This window comes from Amia ocellicauda, chromosome 8 (genome assembly GCF_036373705.1).
Source record: "Amia ocellicauda isolate fAmiCal2 chromosome 8, fAmiCal2.hap1, whole genome shotgun sequence".
In the NCBI taxonomy this organism is placed as follows: Eukaryota; Metazoa; Chordata; class Actinopteri; order Amiiformes; family Amiidae; genus Amia; species Amia ocellicauda.
Window position 1 is genome coordinate 35,395,601 of NC_089857.1, and position 18,531 is coordinate 35,414,131.

At 41.1% G+C, this 18,531-nt stretch overlaps 2 protein-coding genes across 2 annotated transcripts; one reads left to right on the forward strand and one right to left on the reverse strand.

Annotated features, from left to right (window-relative positions):
• Window positions 1-4,153: 4,153 nt before the first annotated feature.
• Window positions 4,154-11,074, reverse strand: znf367 (zinc finger protein 367). The gene is made up of 5 exons (XM_066711231.1): window positions 10,418-11,074; window positions 8,972-9,122; window positions 8,361-8,480; window positions 7,738-7,876; window positions 4,154-7,580 (listed from the first exon to the last, which is right to left on the reverse strand). Exons 1-5 carry the CDS (start codon window positions 10,688-10,690, stop codon window positions 7,334-7,336), a joined length of 930 nt encoding a protein of 309 aa, XP_066567328.1. The 5' UTR covers window positions 10,691-11,074; the 3' UTR covers window positions 4,154-7,333.
• A 2,577-nt stretch (window positions 11,075-13,651) lies between these two features.
• LOC136754948 (intracellular hyaluronan-binding protein 4) lies at window positions 13,652-18,495 on the forward strand. The gene is made up of 8 exons (XM_066711236.1): window positions 13,652-14,114; window positions 14,951-15,107; window positions 16,124-16,282; window positions 16,864-16,935; window positions 17,190-17,273; window positions 17,359-17,530; window positions 17,767-17,958; window positions 18,159-18,495. The coding sequence occupies exons 1-8, from the start codon at window positions 13,838-13,840 to the stop codon at window positions 18,213-18,215; spliced, it is 1,170 nt and encodes a 389-aa protein (XP_066567333.1). The 5' UTR covers window positions 13,652-13,837; the 3' UTR covers window positions 18,216-18,495.
• Window positions 18,496-18,531: the final 36 nt, after the last annotated feature.

The window sequence follows — 18,531 nt, forward strand, 5'->3', positions numbered from 1 at the left end:
TGGAGTTTTGTCATTTTCAACACATCTATCACTGTCAAAAACATTGAGAAACACCTTTCCCTTCTAACTGGCACTGAGGGACAAAACCTGAATGCGATGCAAGAGAGCGGACCTGGGTCAAATACGTATTTTCTGTATTTCCAATAACTTCAAATAATTTTCCAAAATCTAATTTTAAAAATGATAAATTGTATCCTGTTTCAGATTACTATTTGAATGTATTTGAAAATACCTTTTAAAAGTATTTGTATGTATTTTGCAAATACTTCAAATGTATACTTCAAATACTACAACAAACTCAGCACAACAACAAACATGGTCTACAATTACCAACACATCAAGACTCCAACTGAAAGCAGATGTTGAGTTGCAGAAGTCTACCTTCTGTCATGTTGTGGCCACATTTGTGTTGTAGTTAAACTTCTAACAGTATTATGATTAGCACTGACTATGTGTTATGTGTGCAGGGTAGACATTTTTCCAGCAGTACACACAGTAGCTCAACTTTGAATAACAAACCAGTTTTTGTTCTTAGTCTCATCTCCTCACATCTATGATCTGTTAGCCAATGAGGGGAGGATACAAGACAAAGAAAGAAAAACGGGTTTGATATTCAAAGTTGAACTACTGCTTTTACTGCTGGAAAAATATCTACCTTGCACACATAATACTTATACTATATGTGACGAGGAGTTAATGAAAGTGACCAATTTAGACTTTTGGGACAGACAGAATATTGTTCTCCTTGTTGGAACTATGTTAGAAATCTCACATTGTGTTTTTAATCTATAAGATTAAAGACACAATATGCTGTGTTAATGTTGTGCAAAGTTTGTTATTGATGTACAAATAAGGTTATATTTTCAAATATAACTCATTGACTCAAATACAAACAAAATGAAATGGTCAAACAGGATAGAATTTGTATTTTGTTTAATACAAAATTGAAATGGTATTTGATGTAATTAAAAATACAGAAATACAAATCTGTAATGGTATTTGATAAAGGTCTGCTACTGTTACGGTTACACTTACATTGGGAATTCCCAGTTAGTAGTCCCCAGTTAGTGGTCTGAGGAAATTCCACAATAGATCCTTATGGTAGATAAGTTATACAGTTAGGTCCATAAATATTCGGACAGTGAAAACAATAGTCATCATTTTGGCTCTGTACGCCACCACAATGGATTTGGAAAGAATCAAGTAGTTATTTAAGTGTAGATTTCCATCTTTCATTTGAGGGTAGTTACATTCAAATTGGGTGGATGGTGTAGGAATTACACCCATTTTTATATGTGGTCCCCTCTATTTTAGGAGCTCAAAAGTATTTGGGCAAACTAACATAATCATGAGTTGAATTGTGAGTTTCAATACTTGGTTGCAAATCCTTTGCAGTCAATGACTGCCTGAAGTCTGGAACCCATAGACATCACCAGATGCTGTGTTTCTTCCCTGGTGATGCTCTGCCAGGCCTGTACTGCAGCTGTCTTTAGTTCCTGCTTGTACTTTGGGCCTTCTGCCTTCAGTTTTGCCTTAGAAATCAAAACAAACCAATCTGAGAGAGAGCAAAAACACCAAAAAGCCCGGAAGAACATGGATAACAACTGTGGTGGATGACAGAATAATTATTAAGAAAAACCCATTCACAACAGTTGGCCAGATCAAGAACACCTTCCAGGAGGTAGGCGTATCTGTGTCAAAGTCAACAATCAGGAGAAGACTTCACCAGAGTAAATACAGAGGGTTTACCACAAGATGTAAACGGGTAACAGGAAGATTAGAGTTTGCCAAAAAAAACATCGAAATAACCCTGTACAGTTCTGGAACAGCATCCTATGGACAGATGAGACAAAGATCAACTTGTACCAGAATGATGGGAAGAGAAGAGTATGGAGAAGGGAAGGAACTGCTCATGATCCGAAGCATACCACCTCATCTGTGAAGCATGTTATGGCATGGGCATGTATGGCTGCCAAGGAAACTGTTTCCCTTGTATTTATTGATGATGTGACTGCTGACAAAAGCAGCAGGATGAATTCTGAAGTGTTTAGGGCTATATTATCTGCTCAGATTCAGCCAAATGCTTCTAAACTCATTGGACAGCACTTCACAGTGCAGATGGACAATGACCCGAAGCATACTGCGAAAGCAACCCAAGACTTTTTTTAAGGTGAAGAAGTGGAATATTCTGAAATGGCCAAGTCAATCACCTGACCTGAATCCAGTTGAGCATGCATTTCACTTACTGAAGGTAAAACTAAAGGCAAAACGCCCCAAGAACAAGCAGGAACTAAAGACAGCTGCAGTGCAGGCCTGGCAGAGCATCACCAGGGAAGAAACCCGGTATCTGGTGATGTCTATGGGCTCCAGACTTCAGGCAGTCATTGACTGCAAAGGATTTGCAACCAAGTATTGAAACTCCCAATTTAATGAATGATTATGTTAGTTTGTCCATTTATTTTTGAGCCCCTAAAATAGGGGGGGGCACATACACTCATTTTTATAATTCCCACACCATCCACCCAATTTGGATGTAACTACCCTCAAATTAAAAATGAAAGTCTACACTTAAAGGACATTTTGATTGTTTCCTTTCAAATCTATTGTGGTGGTTTAGATTCAAAATGACAATTTTGTCACTATCCAAATATTTATGGACCTAAATGTATATACCATTATGTACATATACAAGCCTACCATTGAATTGATTTGATTTGATTTAAATACGAATTTGTAAACTAGATAGCCATAAGCTGCCAATGGATCCAAGTTGGTGGGGGTGATGCAGCTGTAAAGCATCATACTTTGGCAAAAAACCTGTTCTAATATAGAGCAAGCATTTCAGAATTTAATACACAGAAATCAGCATCACCTCGATCTTGGCAGGGCTGATGGAAGTGCAAGGTCTTTTCAATTAAGACCTTGGAGTTCATGTTTGATTGGGTCCTACATATCATAGCCGGGTACAGGTGGGGGATTGAATCTACCTAGTAAGCAGAAGAGGCGCAAGAGGATGGGGTTAATTTGGGTCAAACTCAAGAGTAACTGATTGTTCTACTCGAAACCGTGACACGTTTAGGAACAGTGAAATACTCCTAAATTATGCCACTAAACCAGCCACCACTGACATGGATTATTATGGTCTCACAAATTCAAGGAAACATTTCATTTCTTGAAACCTTTTGTTTATTTAAAGCACTAAATATAAATTACAGCCAACATAAGGCAGTCTCCATCTGAGGCATCATTGCGATCACAAACAAAACAGACCATCGGTTTCATGATGTAAACAGTCCAAGGAGAGAATGACGGCACACATTTAGAAGTATTATCCTTTAAGTACTTGGTTTACGCCACATTTCCACCAGCATAACCATGTGTATGTATGAATGTATGAATAAATTAAGCCATGGTAAATCTGGATGCCAAGCAGCAGTAAAATGGAAGCTGTGTGGGTGACTTTAGAGTAAGTGATAATATCCAGCTGGGGAAAAGGGAAACTGATGTAATTTCTGGGTGAGATTCACAATAAGTGTGAACATGGAAGTATGTTCCAAATTTCATATTCAAGTAATTTAACAGAACAAGGTTCAATAGATAAAATAAAGGAAGCAAAATAAGGGAGACATGGGCTTCAGCAACACCACTTTGTGGGAATACATCCTCTGCCACTGAGGAGTGAACTACTGGATCTTCTTTCATACTACAGCCAAACTTCATAAGGGTATTAAAGTCTACATTTGTTTCCTTGTTTGAATTATGTTCTTTCCCTCAGACTAGAGGGAATATAAAGAGAAGCTCTTAATTGCTCTTATCCCAAAATAGTACAATTAAGCCACAAACTGAACACATTTTGAAAGTAATTAATTAATTAATTAACTGAAGAAAAATAAAACTAGATTTAAATATTCCAGCCTTGTCATGATCAAACCGTTTACAAGTGAATACAGAATTCTCATTTCACATACTCTAGTGTGGACACAAACCTTACATAAAAGCACCATGGACACCCCTGTATAAACATATGCATTATTAATAAAAACAGATGAAAGTGTTCCAAATCTACAGCCAGAAAATGATTTAAACAAATCTGGTCATTTTTGGGCCAATCTCACGGAGGACTTAGAAGGAAATAAATACATACAAAGCAATATAAAGCAAATTCCCTTTTTTATGTCCCAAACATGTAATTTTATGGAAATTTTACTATTGAAATGCTTAGATCTAGATTTAACCAAGAAATTAAAATGAACACAAATTTAGCCTGGAGTCAAGTCACATTACAAACTCCAAAAATGGTTAATTGTCATTTTGGGCTGATAATCCAATCAATTTTTGCCAGTCATTTCTCACCATCTGAAACAATGTGATCTACTCCTGGGATCCTCACACACTTAACTGAAAATGCTTTAGTTAGAAGTGGAAAGATTGTGTTCATTCTTGGAAATGTTAAATCTAGACCTTCACATTTGTAAGCATAATTGCAATTACATCTCCTCCACAGAGAGATATTACTTTACATTTACATGAATCCCCCCACCACGAGAAACATGACAACCACAGATGTATCAAAACTAACCCAATCAGTACACCCAGGTTGACATTAGAATACAATATTCATTAGTCAGTCCAGGGAATAGTCATGGTCATGGTTTCTAAAGGGTATTCAGCAGTCAACTGCAGTTTTAGCCCCCTCTACTTAAGCCTGGAACATAATGAATCACTCAAAGACTAAGAACTGAATCAGCCTACAAGAGATTGCTCATAATGAGGGGGGGGAATTGAGGCAATTTTTTAAGATTTCCATACTGCCTTGGTAAAGCCAGAATACATGCAGATGAGGAAAAAGACAGACGGGTATAGAGTTATTTCATATAGCCCTACACCGGTGATGGCTAACTCTGGTTCTGGAGGGTCAAAATCCATAGGGTTTGACTATTTAAAACCACAAATTAGTTCATTTAACTAATTAGGCACTTGATTCATTCAATACAAACATTAACATATCACATGGAATGAAAATCAGAAGGCCCTTTCAATTTCAAAAACCACAATGAGCCACCACTGGTTTTATCAGGGAAGAGAAGAAAATGACTGGGATGTGGTGCTTTGGATGCCTGTTACCAAAATAACTTCTTCCAGTTAACCTTTTTTCTTAAATAAAACATTCCAAATAACATAGTGGCTGAAAAGGTTATATATATATTTTTTTTAACTTCAGAATGTTAAGCAGTTCTTAAGCCTAAAACAAAACCTGCCACATCAGTGCTGTAGTTTTAATGCAACTCCGACTATAATGAAGCAAACATTTTAAACAATATATTAAAACAGGCAATCTGAATATTGCAACAACAAGCAGTAGCTTTACAGAATACATATACAATTCTAAAATTTAAATAAGCCAATTCTCTACAGAGCAATACTTTTACTATTTAGTGTTGCAAAATAAAAGATCCTAACATTCTAACAACTCTACACCATCACCAAATAATACACTTTATTATTAACAGTATAAACAAGTGCCATTTCTCATTACAGGGTTCATACCCAACAATTTCACCCTAGTATGATGACTTTGCAAGCCTAATCCCCCCCGATACAGAAAAGCTGATGAGAACTTTCCCACTACTGGTGTTTGGATAATCAGGACCTTCTTAGAAAAGTGCTAATGAAGGCAAGTGCTTCAGAATGCTTCACATAGAAAAGTAGACAAGCTTAAAGCTCTCCGATTTTAAAATGGTAGCAAGGCTCTCAGTGATGCCACTGAAGGATCAATGTTTATAAAACCACATTTCTTCTTTGGAGAAGATGATTCTTTGAAGAATAGTTTTTTTTTCAAGTTTATATTACCAAAATTAGTGCTTAACTGGCCCGTGAAAAAGGGTACATTTACAGAATATACAGTTTGAATTGAAAGAGGACAAATCCAAATATTTCTAGAAATAAAGACATTATACAATAACTTAATAGGCAAATTACTATGTATAAAAATGAAGTGAACTCTAAAATTAATAGATGGCCAAAATAATAGACAGCCTTTAAGAGTACGAATACGAAAGAGTAAGGTGCTCAGAGAAAAACCTGATTCAATCACAAGGATGGTTAATTAAACCATCAACACTTTTTTTTTTTTTTTTTTTAACAAAACAATTATAATTCTTATTCATACTAACTGGTTTACAATTTTAATACATTAACATTAGAAAAATCTCATTTAACATAAATGGTTAAGTGTGTGGAAATTTTCATAAATTAGCAACATGCAAGAATTTTGCAAATTGAAGTCTGATTTACAAATAGAGACGCAAGTGCTGCAGCCAGAGGGCCACACTTTCCCTCATTATTCCAGATTGTGTCAGGGCTGGAGTCAGGGGATTCAGGGGAGTGCTAGACTACACACACACGCACACAAACAGTGCCCATCATAAGTGCTCACTTGCTAAAGAGGTCGATAATACACTGTTCAAATTAAATACTTGATAGACTGAAGCAACCTGTTAGAATTGCAACAAGGGCAGCTTGAAGAAACCTGACCTCTTCCATTCTTGTAACACTTGTATACTGGGAAATGTACCAATATAATCACCAGCAGTCAACTGGGGCGTAGTTTATATCCCATAAAACACAATTGTAATAGAAGGACTCCTGTGATCACACAACAAAACTTGAGCAATAAATAAGGGTTTAAAAAAGCTTGTGCATCAACAGGATGTATTCCAATTTTGTTTTTTTGTTCTTTTTTAGAGTTATGGCTTAAAGACTTTCCACTTTGTGCCTTAGCTGAGAAACCTAGACTGGGATGTTAAGCATCATAATTGGGCTATCTTTTAATGTAAAAGATTGAACTTCATTCATGCATTAAGGAATCCCCTTGTTGTGCAACATGGCAAATATTGTAGACCTAAATATGGTTTGTGGGAGCCCCATTGACACTGGCGATTTTCTAAAGACGTGAGATTTTGAACAGTACCTGTGTTTTGGCACAACTACTCACAGGTGGCTTGAATTAGGCTTGCAAAAGCCATGGCTTAGCCTGCTCTTATTTTCCTTGTATGCACCCTGTATTGCGCAGTCCACCATAATTGAATCCACATATGTACAATATACTCAGCTTTAAAAACTCGTTACCAAAAAACAAAACAAAACGAAAAAAAGTGCAAAATAAAAAATAAAACTTTGCCTCCTATCTTTAAAAGACTGGAAACAATGACATTCTTCATATAATATAAATCTACATTATAGCAGCCTAAAAAGAAGCAATAAGGTGCTTTAGCTTGTGCCTGGCCTGCGAGCTATTGGCAGGTTGGCGAGGGCAGGTGCACACTGGCACCTTCTACGGGTGGAGGTGGGAGGACAGGTTGGCGAGCTCGATGAGCGCCAGGGCCCCGTGGAGTCGCTCCCTCTGCTCCTGCAGGCGCCGCCGCGCCGCCCCGCTGCCACCCTTCTCCTCCTCCAGCTCCTCCTCCTCCTCGTCCGACTGCAGGAACTCCAGCGGGTCCTGCTGCTCCTGGTCCTGCTCACCCTTCGACAGCCCTTTGCCCTTGGGGAGAGGGGCACGCTGTTCCCTGGTCTCCCAGTATCTGCGTTGGGGACAGAGAGAGCACATCAAGCCGCTGCACAGACTCGCACTCCCTCACACACACAGGCACAGAGAGCATCGCCTGGCCATCAGGGGAGTCATGAGGTTCAGTAAAGGAATTCAGGTTGGGAACAGAAGCGTGTGATCAGGTCACTTACTTGGCCAGCCACTCGGCCACAGCCTTGTTGTCAGCAGCCTGGGACTTCCCCAGCCCCCCAGCTGGCTCCTCTCTCTTCAGCCTGGCGTACGGGTGCTTGGGGCAGTGCCGGTTGGCATGAGTGAATCGACTCCCACACCCTGAGGAAACACGGGAGCTGAGCACCATGGGAAAGCTCTTACCACGGCTGCAGATGAAAACCTGCCGCTTTGAGAGCAGTCAAACTCATCTAATTAAGGATTTCTGAAATGGCCCTCTTGGTGTCATTGAATTATGACTGCGTTATTTGTTAAATACACAATTATTTTATAAAGCATGACATATTTCAAGCCACTATATAGTAACTTGCAAATTATTTTATTCCAAGGAGCTTAATCAATGAATAGCCAGGAGGTGCTACTGCCTGAGCAAGGGGAATAAACACCTTAGACTTGCAAATAACCAAATCTTTACACAACCGACCACAGGGGCATGCAGACCTCAGCTCTGCTATTGCACTGCAAGTCACAGGTGCAACTAATCCATAGATAATTCAGTTAAGAATCAGTATAGTACTGCTTGGATCAAAGTCACTTTAGAAATGGCGAGTGTGCAGCATCGCCTCGATCCTGAATGCTCTCCTACCCTTCTCTGAGCAGACGAAAGGCTTCTCTCCCGTATGCAGGCGCTGGTGCGTCTTCAGCTGCCCACTCTGGACAAAAGCCTTCCCACAGTCTGGGTAATCGCACAGGTAAGGCCTCTCTCCTGGGGAACAACAAAACCAACATTAAACAACAGAAGTCCTTTCCTCCCCCTACCTACATCCACTGATCCAAATACAAAATATATAGCCAAAGAGCAAGCATTTGTTTTCCTGGCTTTCCATGCCTATAACAGGTAGATTATTTTTCCCTACTGAACTTTCTTACAACCATTTCTCTTTTGGTTCCACAGTAAAAACTCAAGGCTGTTTTACCTTGTACTAAATGCACCATTTATGACATGCTGTTCCGTTTGACCACATAGAGAAGTAGTTTGGTTTACTATTGCCCACACCACTGAACTAGTAACAAAGCAACGACCACCAATGAAGTGATAAGGAACAGAAAAACAAACCACTTGTATTTTTGGTTTTAATCTTCAGGGTGGGGATCAAACACTACATTATAGAGGGCACCACACCCTTATGCACTGAAAACAGTACATGAACTCCTCTGTGCTTATACCCATGAGCAATGTCTGGGCCCCGGACTCACCGGTGTGCGTCCTCTTGTGGGCCTGCAGGGATTTCTCCCGGGGGAAGACGCGGTTGCAGATGTTGCAGCGGATGCGGCTGGAGGAGTTCTCGCCCTCGTTGATGAGCTCCCGCACGGTGTCGGCTCTGGGGCGGCCGCGGCGGATGCCATCCTACAACAGCAGGCAGACAGACAGACAGACAGACTCAGTGGCGGCATGGCACAACACTTGCATTTGCAGCGAGAGACAAGGTGTTATACTGCTGATCTGGGTCTCGGTGGGTGCCATTTTAATAACGTGGAATTGTTTTGTTCTTTTTCGTTTTGCAACCCATAAAGTAACTTTTTCGGCTACAATGAGGCACGGATGAAAATGCTTTATAATTTTGCAAAGAACTGAAAACAAATATCAACTTTTCAAGACTTACAGGTCATTAAACACACCATGCAAAAGGTATACATTGTATTTCCATACAAGTACCAGGACAAATCCAGAGCAAATACATACATTGGTTTAAAACCACCAAACGTAACAGTAGCACATGAATACCCATGTAACGTAAACAAGAACAGTCTCGCATTATAGTGCAATGGCTTCTTTGTGTACGGGACTTGAAAAGATCACAGGAAAATATTTTTTTAAGCACAACATCAACTTTGGTGAACATGAGACCACTTAGTTAAACAGTGACCGGCTTCTGGAATGAATGAGGGGATTTCCAAGTCGCACGGCCTTGAACGTTCAGAGCAGTTTAATGAGAGGATATTCATGGATTTGCATATTAACCGCTTACGGTGCGTCAATTAAACTGCTTTGGTGCAGTTTTTTAGCCATCATAAATTACACCGCATCCACAGCATGCAGGTGCCTCGGACAGATGAGACACTTACAGCCATTTCTCCTGGAGCTGCGTGTTTTTGGCGCCATCTCACGTCACTGACGTCACTTTGATGACCAGCAGCTGCTGCTGTAGGAAGTGGCTTCTCTTTAAAAGTCATGCAGTTACAAGAGCGCGGGCAGGCGCCTTTTCCGCTTTTTTTAAACCCCTTGGAAATGCCATCTGCATTTCGTCACCATGCACAGCAAAATGCTTTAAGGTGTAGCCAAAATGCATTCAATTTTCAAAGTCCGATTCTTTTCCAGAACAAAAGAATGGCATGGTGTTTTAAGCCAACTAACTCTAAAGCCAATCGCATTTAGGAGGGAAAAGGGTTTATGAATACTATCCGACACACTGCAAATTAATGCAAATTGCTTTACTTTATATTGCTTCAAAAAAGAGTTAAATAGCATACAGTACAAAACATGTATTCAACTGAACACTGTTGTTAACATGCAGCATAAAGTGTAAACTTTGCGCGCTACACACAACCCAGTGTAACAATTTCCAGTCGGTCATCGCACAGTATTCAATGTAACTGTAGTCTACTGACACAGCAAGCGATACAGCCGCCATGTAAACGTACCTTCAGGTGATCTGGGCTCGCAGCGGGGTCCCCCTCGCCCCCAGTGTTGCTCCCTGTGGGGGAAGCAGCTCCATTCACAGGTCCGGGGCTCAGGGTGACATTATGGGCGTTTTCTCCCCATCTCCACGGGTACACCATAAAATCGCTAAAGCCTGGACTGGTCGGCATCTCCATCTTCCTGGGTTTAATCGGTGTCGTTTTAATCACAGACACCAACACTCTTTTAGGAGAATCGTTACAAAAAATCATTTGGGGCTGCTTACTTTCAGCCATTGCGTTGACGGACAGCGGATACTAAAAGTAGGCGAATCTGTTCTGTATTCGGAAATGACCGATGAATCACAACTAGACCTGAAGCAAAATGGTGCACATATGAACGATAGACCACGAATGGTTTTGGTTTGGTTTTCTGATCCTTATTTTGAATAAATTCCGAAGAAGGAAATCCTAAAATATCCAATTCGATCAACAAGTTCAAAGATGTCCAGCATTTCCAGGAGACAACCCACGCAATTCTCAATCCCTGATTCTATATGAACTAATATCCTTCAGTGCCGGAGCAGCGCACAGCCCGTGCCATTACAAAGCTGAGCCCCTGAAACTTTTCGCGCGTTACAATTCGCGCCTGGGCGTCTCATTGACAAATCACTTCTGAACCTGCGGGGCGTTCTGCCGGTGACACTTACCGCTTACCGGGTAAACGGACCAATCGGAGCCAGAGAATCCGGGGGTCAAAGGTAAACCTCTTACACAGTGACCAATGAGCGAGCCCCCATGTGATCAGGAGGCTCCCCCTTCTTCCCGTGATTGGTTCAGAGGTTTCGTCCAATGACTTTTAAATGCTTCTGACCGCGCTCCCATTGATTGACGGCTGTTTGTACCAATCGCTACACCGTGAATGAAATGAAGGCCCGTGGTGGTGTCAACTGACCAATGAGCGGCGAGTGTTTTCTTGGCGTGTGATTGGTCGATCCTCGATCAAAGTCTCTCCCGCGCACACTGTAACGTCTGTTTATTGTTTTTGGTCCATTTAAAGGGAAAGGACGAGGCGAGAAGAGCCTGAGAGTGATTATGTAATCAAACCACACGAACCCAGCGATAGTGAAACAAAGGCTTCAGCGGTGATGAAAACGTGTAGAGAAACACCTAATCTATCAGAATTAGTCAGACTAAATTTAGAAATGCTGCAAAGAGTGCTGGTTAACCGCATAAACAAAATATATCCGCACTTTTAAACCACTTTGTGATGACACTTCAACGGAAAACATAGCACATTTCCATTTTAATACCAGTTTTAGCATTATTCACAGCCTATATCTGTTTAATAAATGCATTAATGTGCTGAGGGAACACTCATAGTCCACCTAGTTTGGTTCCTCTTTATATGACCTATCCTATCTAATTGACCTATCCAAGTGTACTACTAGACAACATATTGCACAATGATCAGGTCTACAATAAATACATTTGTTTTGGTATGATTATTGTTATTATTTGTATTATTCATATTCAGTCATTTTCCAACTTGGCCATCATACAGTCATTTCAGGTTATGAGTTAATGTCTGCAACATCCAAGTTCACAACATCATATTAAAATATATTCAAAATGTGCATCACTGTAAAGACTGATTGGATCCAATAAGGACATATCTATGCCAAAGTTGTTTCTTAATTGTTTAAGATAGCTTAGAGTGAATGGGCTAAATCTAAACATAAAGCAATTTCTATAATTACAGCACTTCCCTGATCTTAAATAAAATATACCTCAAGAAGGCAGCAAAATAAAGATCTGATCAAAGTATACTGTAATTTCATAGGCCCTGTCTGAAGGCATCAGAGGTTGTGGACAGATTAATGCCATACAGGATCAATAGAGAACACTATATATATATATATATATATTGAATATGTTGAATAGAAAATGCTATTAAAATTACTAGTTTTGTAAATGTAAGGTTTATGGTGACATTTTACAATATTTGATTAAACATCCGTGCACAATCGGCAAGTTTCAAAATAATCTTCCACCTGATATGTAAATGCATTGTTCACAATTTAAAATACCTTGAAAAATACTGCAGCAAATACCACACTAGAATCTATCTCTTTCTGAAGTTGGATAGTTGTGTTCGGTTCTCCCACTGACACATGGGTGTCTTTGTCTGCAAACCCAGCAAAGAGACTGGGCAATATAATAGTGCATTAAAGGAGACTGGGACTAGGACACACCCAGGTGGCAATTTAACTGGCAAGAAAAATACTTTACCAAAATGCCTCACACATGTCTTATTATGTTTGAATGACACTTGGTCACGTGCAACTGTCTGATTTTCCACCAGATGGCATTAGAGGGGGTTCTGCCATGCTTTCTTTGCCCCCCCCCCCGTAATAAAGTAACGCACCTGCTGCTTACATGTAACTTTTGTGTGTTTTAATTCAAACACAAAAACAGAAATACAAAATGCATTCAAATGAGCCTTTTGGAGTTCTAGTAATAATCATGAAAGAAGGTAGCTTGAGGGAAACTAATTATTTATTGGTAATCTAATGACAGTTGATGATCACAAGTACAACTAAAATGAAAATAATGAGCCTTTTTAATCCACTTTGTTCTGAACTATTTTCTGATACGCACACCCCATGCTTGCAGGGAGGAAAAACTAAGCATGGATGTAATTCCTCTAAAGCTTTGATTGGTCAGTTTTCCAGTGGTGTCTGTTACACTGATGCACTTCCAGAATATTTTTGTGCTTAGTGAAGTGTATAATCTGAATCACAGCATGGTCCGACTTATAAAAGGGGATTGTTTCTCTAAATGAGGAAAACAATACTACTAGAAGTATGAGGTATAGCCTGCACAGATGTCAAACAACTCTCAGGTTGGAGCAAGACATATGAGTCAGAGCAAAACCTTGATGATACTCAACACAAAATCCACTACCAACACAAGTAAACATATTTAGATCTGAGAATAAAAGGCACCTATTTAGAAACAAGTTTATTATGTTATTAATAATAATAATAATGTATTGTTTATACTTTACTCTGATTGTTTATTTTTCATATTGTTATTTAATTAATTATAGTCATATGTGTACAGTGATTTGAGGAACTTGTAATAATATACTCTGTGGCTGCGGTCCTCCAGACGCAGATTGTCTCTGCGCCTTTAAACAGCTCATGAATATTAATAAGGCGCAGGGGTCGAGTCGTACATAAAGAAACCGCCATGTTGTCAGTTCACCTGTTAACCTGCAGCATCATCAGCGACACAGGCAGCGGAAAGTGAGGGTAGGAATTACAGACAAACAGAGGATGAACGCGTCGGTCCCCCTCAGCTCCTAAAGCAGAGCAAGAATTTGGACATTTTCTGCAGCCCCCCCGCGGTGGAATTAGGTTTTGAGCAATTTCGTTGGCAATGAAGGCAGTGGTCAGCAGCCCGGTCTCCCCCATCATGCAGGAGAGTTTCGGGTGCGCCGTGATGAACCGCTTTGAGCAGCTGCTGGATGACGAGGCGGACCCCTTCGACATCCTGCGGGAGGCCGAGGCGGACAAAAAGAAGAAAAAGAAGAAGGAAGAGAAGAAAGGCAGCGGCAATGCGGCGAAATCCGGCAAGAGGGAATCCCAGAAAGACCGAAAGATCCCCGTGTTTCTCGGAGGCGACGGTGATGACGCGCAGGCGAGGAGCACTATGGGTAAGACCGTGTGGCTGGATGCAGAGGAATGAATTAAGGGAATGTAATTGTATGAATTTGTTGATTTAGAAATCAGTCTTGCACTTAAAATATCAGATTCTATGTGAAACGGTTCGTTATCGTGCCACTCTCCATCTTCTCTCCTGCACAGTATCGGTAGCATAATTGCACCCTCTCCAAACTAAATGCACAGAAAACTGCACTGGGGGAGTTTGGATGAGGCCCATGTGGTGGCGAATACATGTATGCATTGTATTCGTTACCAGTTCACTTATTTTAACTGTTCAGAGAAGTTTGTTGCTAAATAAACCACCCCCTTGTTTGGATGAGGTCCTCTCCACCAAAGCGCGCTGCAGGGAAGGAGTCCATGCACCGCTCCAGCCCTGACGCAATAAGATCCAGCACCGGCAGGGCCTGAAGTTGGGAGTCGTGTTACTGCAGTTGATCCTGCCTGTGCACAGTGCAGACCAGATCAATTTTGGCCTTGTGATGCTGAGGACAGAGGAGGCTGTTGTAATGGAAATGGATTGCCAAGGCCTCGTAACATAGATCTGAATATTTGTGGAGATTTTGCTTCGCTTGTGATGCAATTTACAAATCTGGTTTATCAGGCCATTGTCTGCTGTTGCAAAGTAGGTTAGAGGTTCATTCAAGAGGTGAACATAACTTGCAGGCTTTGTCAATTTGTCAGTTTAACCCCCCAAAATGTGTACCAATTTACCATTTTACTGGGTGAAAGATTGTGTGGCAGCATCTGATTTGTTGATGGAGATTAAAAGGAATGAACTGAACTTGACTGTTTTTATTACCTTTCCCCCCCTCACACACTTCTCCAGTTCCTGGCCAAAAGCGCCCCCCTCGAGGCCCTGGGCTCTTGGGCCAGAACGAGAACCGAGGGATGGAAGTGAAGGTGGAGCGCAGTGAGAGGCGCGTGGTGTTCAGGGAGCGGCGGCCCAATGAGCTTGAAGCTCCTCAGGAATTCTCTGTGGAGAAGTAAGTGCTGGAGATGTGCTGTAAACCCGAGGCTTGGCCCTTCCTTCTGGTGGAAGGGACAAACTGCGCATTTACTATGTCCATCTAGGAAGACTTGGAACGTGTCTTATTGTAAAGCGCTGCATAGAATTGTTCTTCCCTCTAGTAGAGGACATCCTACATTATCTGTTCTAAACTATAGGTATCCATGTATAGGATCTTGTTGCATGATAACTTGACAGTGTTCGAAGGCCTCAAGGTTCCCATCCAACCAGGTTGTGATTTTCCTGCAGCAGGCTCTCAGTGTCCGGCTGTAACTGAGAGTGCTGCAATGAGATAGGGAGCAGTCAGCAGATTGAGCCTAGGTTCACAATGTAGCCGAAGCTTTTATTGCAGGCCAGGAACCTCTGGCAATGAATGTGCTCTACAAGAGCTGTCAGCTGATACAATGGCTGAACTGTTTGTACTGCAGAGGTAATACTAAATGGGGAGATGCATGAATACATTGTTTTTACAATACTAAACAACATGGGGAGGGGGGATGGAGGATGGAGGATGTAGGCCATTTGGTAGCCATGCATTGACTCTAAATTTTAAATGCAAAATCTAGGAAGGAGACTTCCATTTTGGATATTATTTCTTGGCAGATGCTTCACAACTTACAAAATAAGAGCAATACAATGTGCAGTTCAAGGCATAATACAATTCATTATTTTACAAGTGTATGTGATGTACAGTAAGCAATATAAGGTCTTGCATCCTAGATTGTGAAATAAAAGAACTGAACTGAGAGAGTCAACCAATTTGTATAAAGAAGAGATGCTAGCTTGTGACCTTGGTCTTTTCATGGCCACTTATGATTAACATTCACATTAGAGTGCAAATTAGATTTACTTTAGTCCTCCAAATACATAGGTTATGTGCATACGCATTACTGACAGGTGTAACCTGTGTATTGTGAAAGGACTGTTGTAAGATTCTGCTGGATTTTTTTCCCCCCATGGGAGTTTAACAAAGTTCTCTCTGCACTGTCCCAGGCCGCTGGAGCAGGTTGACAGAGGGATGCGGGGCCGCGGGGGAGGCCGAGGAGGAATGCGAGGCAGGGGAGGGAGAGGTGGTGGATTTCCCCGGAATTTCGATGGGTTTGACCAGAGGGGCAAACGAGAATTTGAACGCCACAGCGGAAGTGACCGAGCGTAAGGTTTTTGTGCAGTTTGTAATTGTGAAAAGGCCTAGTTGTGAATCTGATCCACTGTCTGCTAAAATTACACTTTGCATTTTTATGAGGGCTCTGGTAACTGTGGAATTCTTGCAAACCAGACAGCCATACATCTGTAGCTGTTCAATCTCAATTATCCCTTTACCAGGATCATGCTTTGGTTTAAATTCTCAACAGGCTGTTTGGGGAATCTGAGTGTGTTGAACTGTGAGAATTGGGCATTAAGCCAGTTGTATTCTCTGGTTTTGTAAAGCTAAAGCTGTTCTATAATGTACCACGTGAATGAAGCGATGGATCAGCAGACCGACTAACTGCAAAGCAAAAACATTACATCTGAAAGGCCTTTAGTCTCTGCATTGAATTATGTTATGCTGTTCTACTGTTTTCTAGAACAATTGTGGAATAATTAGCTTTTATATAAAATTGTAGGTAAATTCCTACTTCCTCATGGAGGGTTTGGAATGTTGCTAATAAACCTTCCTTTTCATGTAAGACTTGTTAAACTTTTTCACTGCAGATGTATAATGGTTTAATGCATTCTTTTTCTCCTATTGTCAGGGGTATTAGGCCTGAGGAAAAACGTGGAGGAAATGGATCTCGTAACTGGGGATCTGTAAAAGATGAAATGAGGTATTTCTGAAATGTATTCGTAATGGTAAAGTTAGACCACTGCATGGCAGGGAACTCTTCCCAAAACCGCAAAAATCTGATAATTGTGAAGGGGGTGTGTCTTAATTTGTTTTATTTTTATCCCTTGCATCCATTTCAAAAGGAGTAAAAATGTGTAAGTTGCATATCAGAATTGTATAATAAATAGTTTAGCCATATTGAATTCAAAAATGTGAGTAAATGTTGCAGTGTTGAAGAGAAGGTTGTTTTTGCAGTGAAATGGAGCAGAGTGCCCCAAATGAGGAGGCTGGAGATGCCGAAGAGGCTCCTGATGTCCCCGAGGCAGACCCAGAGAACCGGTGAGTTGCACTGTGTGGAGCTGCCTTGGGTTTTCATAATGAAATGGAGCGGAACCTCTATTCTGTACACTTGGAAAAATTGCAGTGGCGTGGACGGTGACGGAGAACCATTTGACGAAGTTGCTGTGGAGATGACTCTGGATGAGTGGAAAGCGCTACAGGCACAAAGTCGGCCAAAGAAGGAATTCAACATTCGCAAGCCAGAGACCAGCGTGCCTTCCAAGGCTGTTGTGATTCACAAGTCTAAATACATCGATGTAAGTAAGCTCTGAATTTGAGGCTTGGTTTTTGTAGCTCCGTTAGATTTTTATAGCATGTGGGTACCTTGGGTAACATTCTCCTAAAGATCCTAAAACTGATTTGTGTTCACTGCACCATGCCCTGACAACAGTGAGTGATGTACACAACTAGACATGACTAGCAATAGTGATGTTACCACCCTTTAGATGTCCCATATCTTTTTTTTTTTTTTTTTTTTTTTTGTCTAACTCAGGAACTGAAAGGAGAATCTGACGAGGAGGATGAGGATCACCACTACTTCCGGAGGCCAGCCAATGACATCACCTCCCAGTTGGACATTAACTTTGGCAGTCTGTCCCGGTCAGGCCGTGGGGGCCGTGGAGGGCGGGGTGGGCGAGGCCGTGGGGCGGTTGCTAGGCCGGAGGCACCCCCACGCCCTGAAGTGGTAAGGATCCTCTTTCTGCTTTTGCTCTTTTATGGTCATCTCTTGTACATTGTAATCTGAATGGAGATGGCAACCAGGGTGTTTTATAAGGCTTCAGATCTTGTAGAGACTATCTTTTAATGTCTATTTAACATGAGGGCCTTCAATGTGGCCTTACTGTCCACTAGGATAAAACCCAGTCTGAAATTCTCAATTTTCAGCCACAAGTTCTGGCTCCCAACCCTGATGACCCAGAGGATTTCCCAGCCCTGGCCTGAGGTTGGACTGAAGAGGCTGGAGTGTATTTGGGAGCTTGTGATATGGTGTTGAATTTGAAAGTGACTGACCAAGCCTCCCAGCTGCTGAATTTTGCCTCTTGATTAATTGGTTGCACTTGTGACTAACACAATGGTTTTTGTTCATAACTGTTACAAAGAACTATATATTTTTCAAAGCATTAATGTCTGCTTACTGTATAGTTTGAAAGCTGTAACTCACTGTAATGGGAAATCTAAATACAATTGAACTGTATAAATAAATGCACTATTGAGAATGGGACTTGATTCTTCCTGCTTGTAAAGGGGGGCCAGCAAG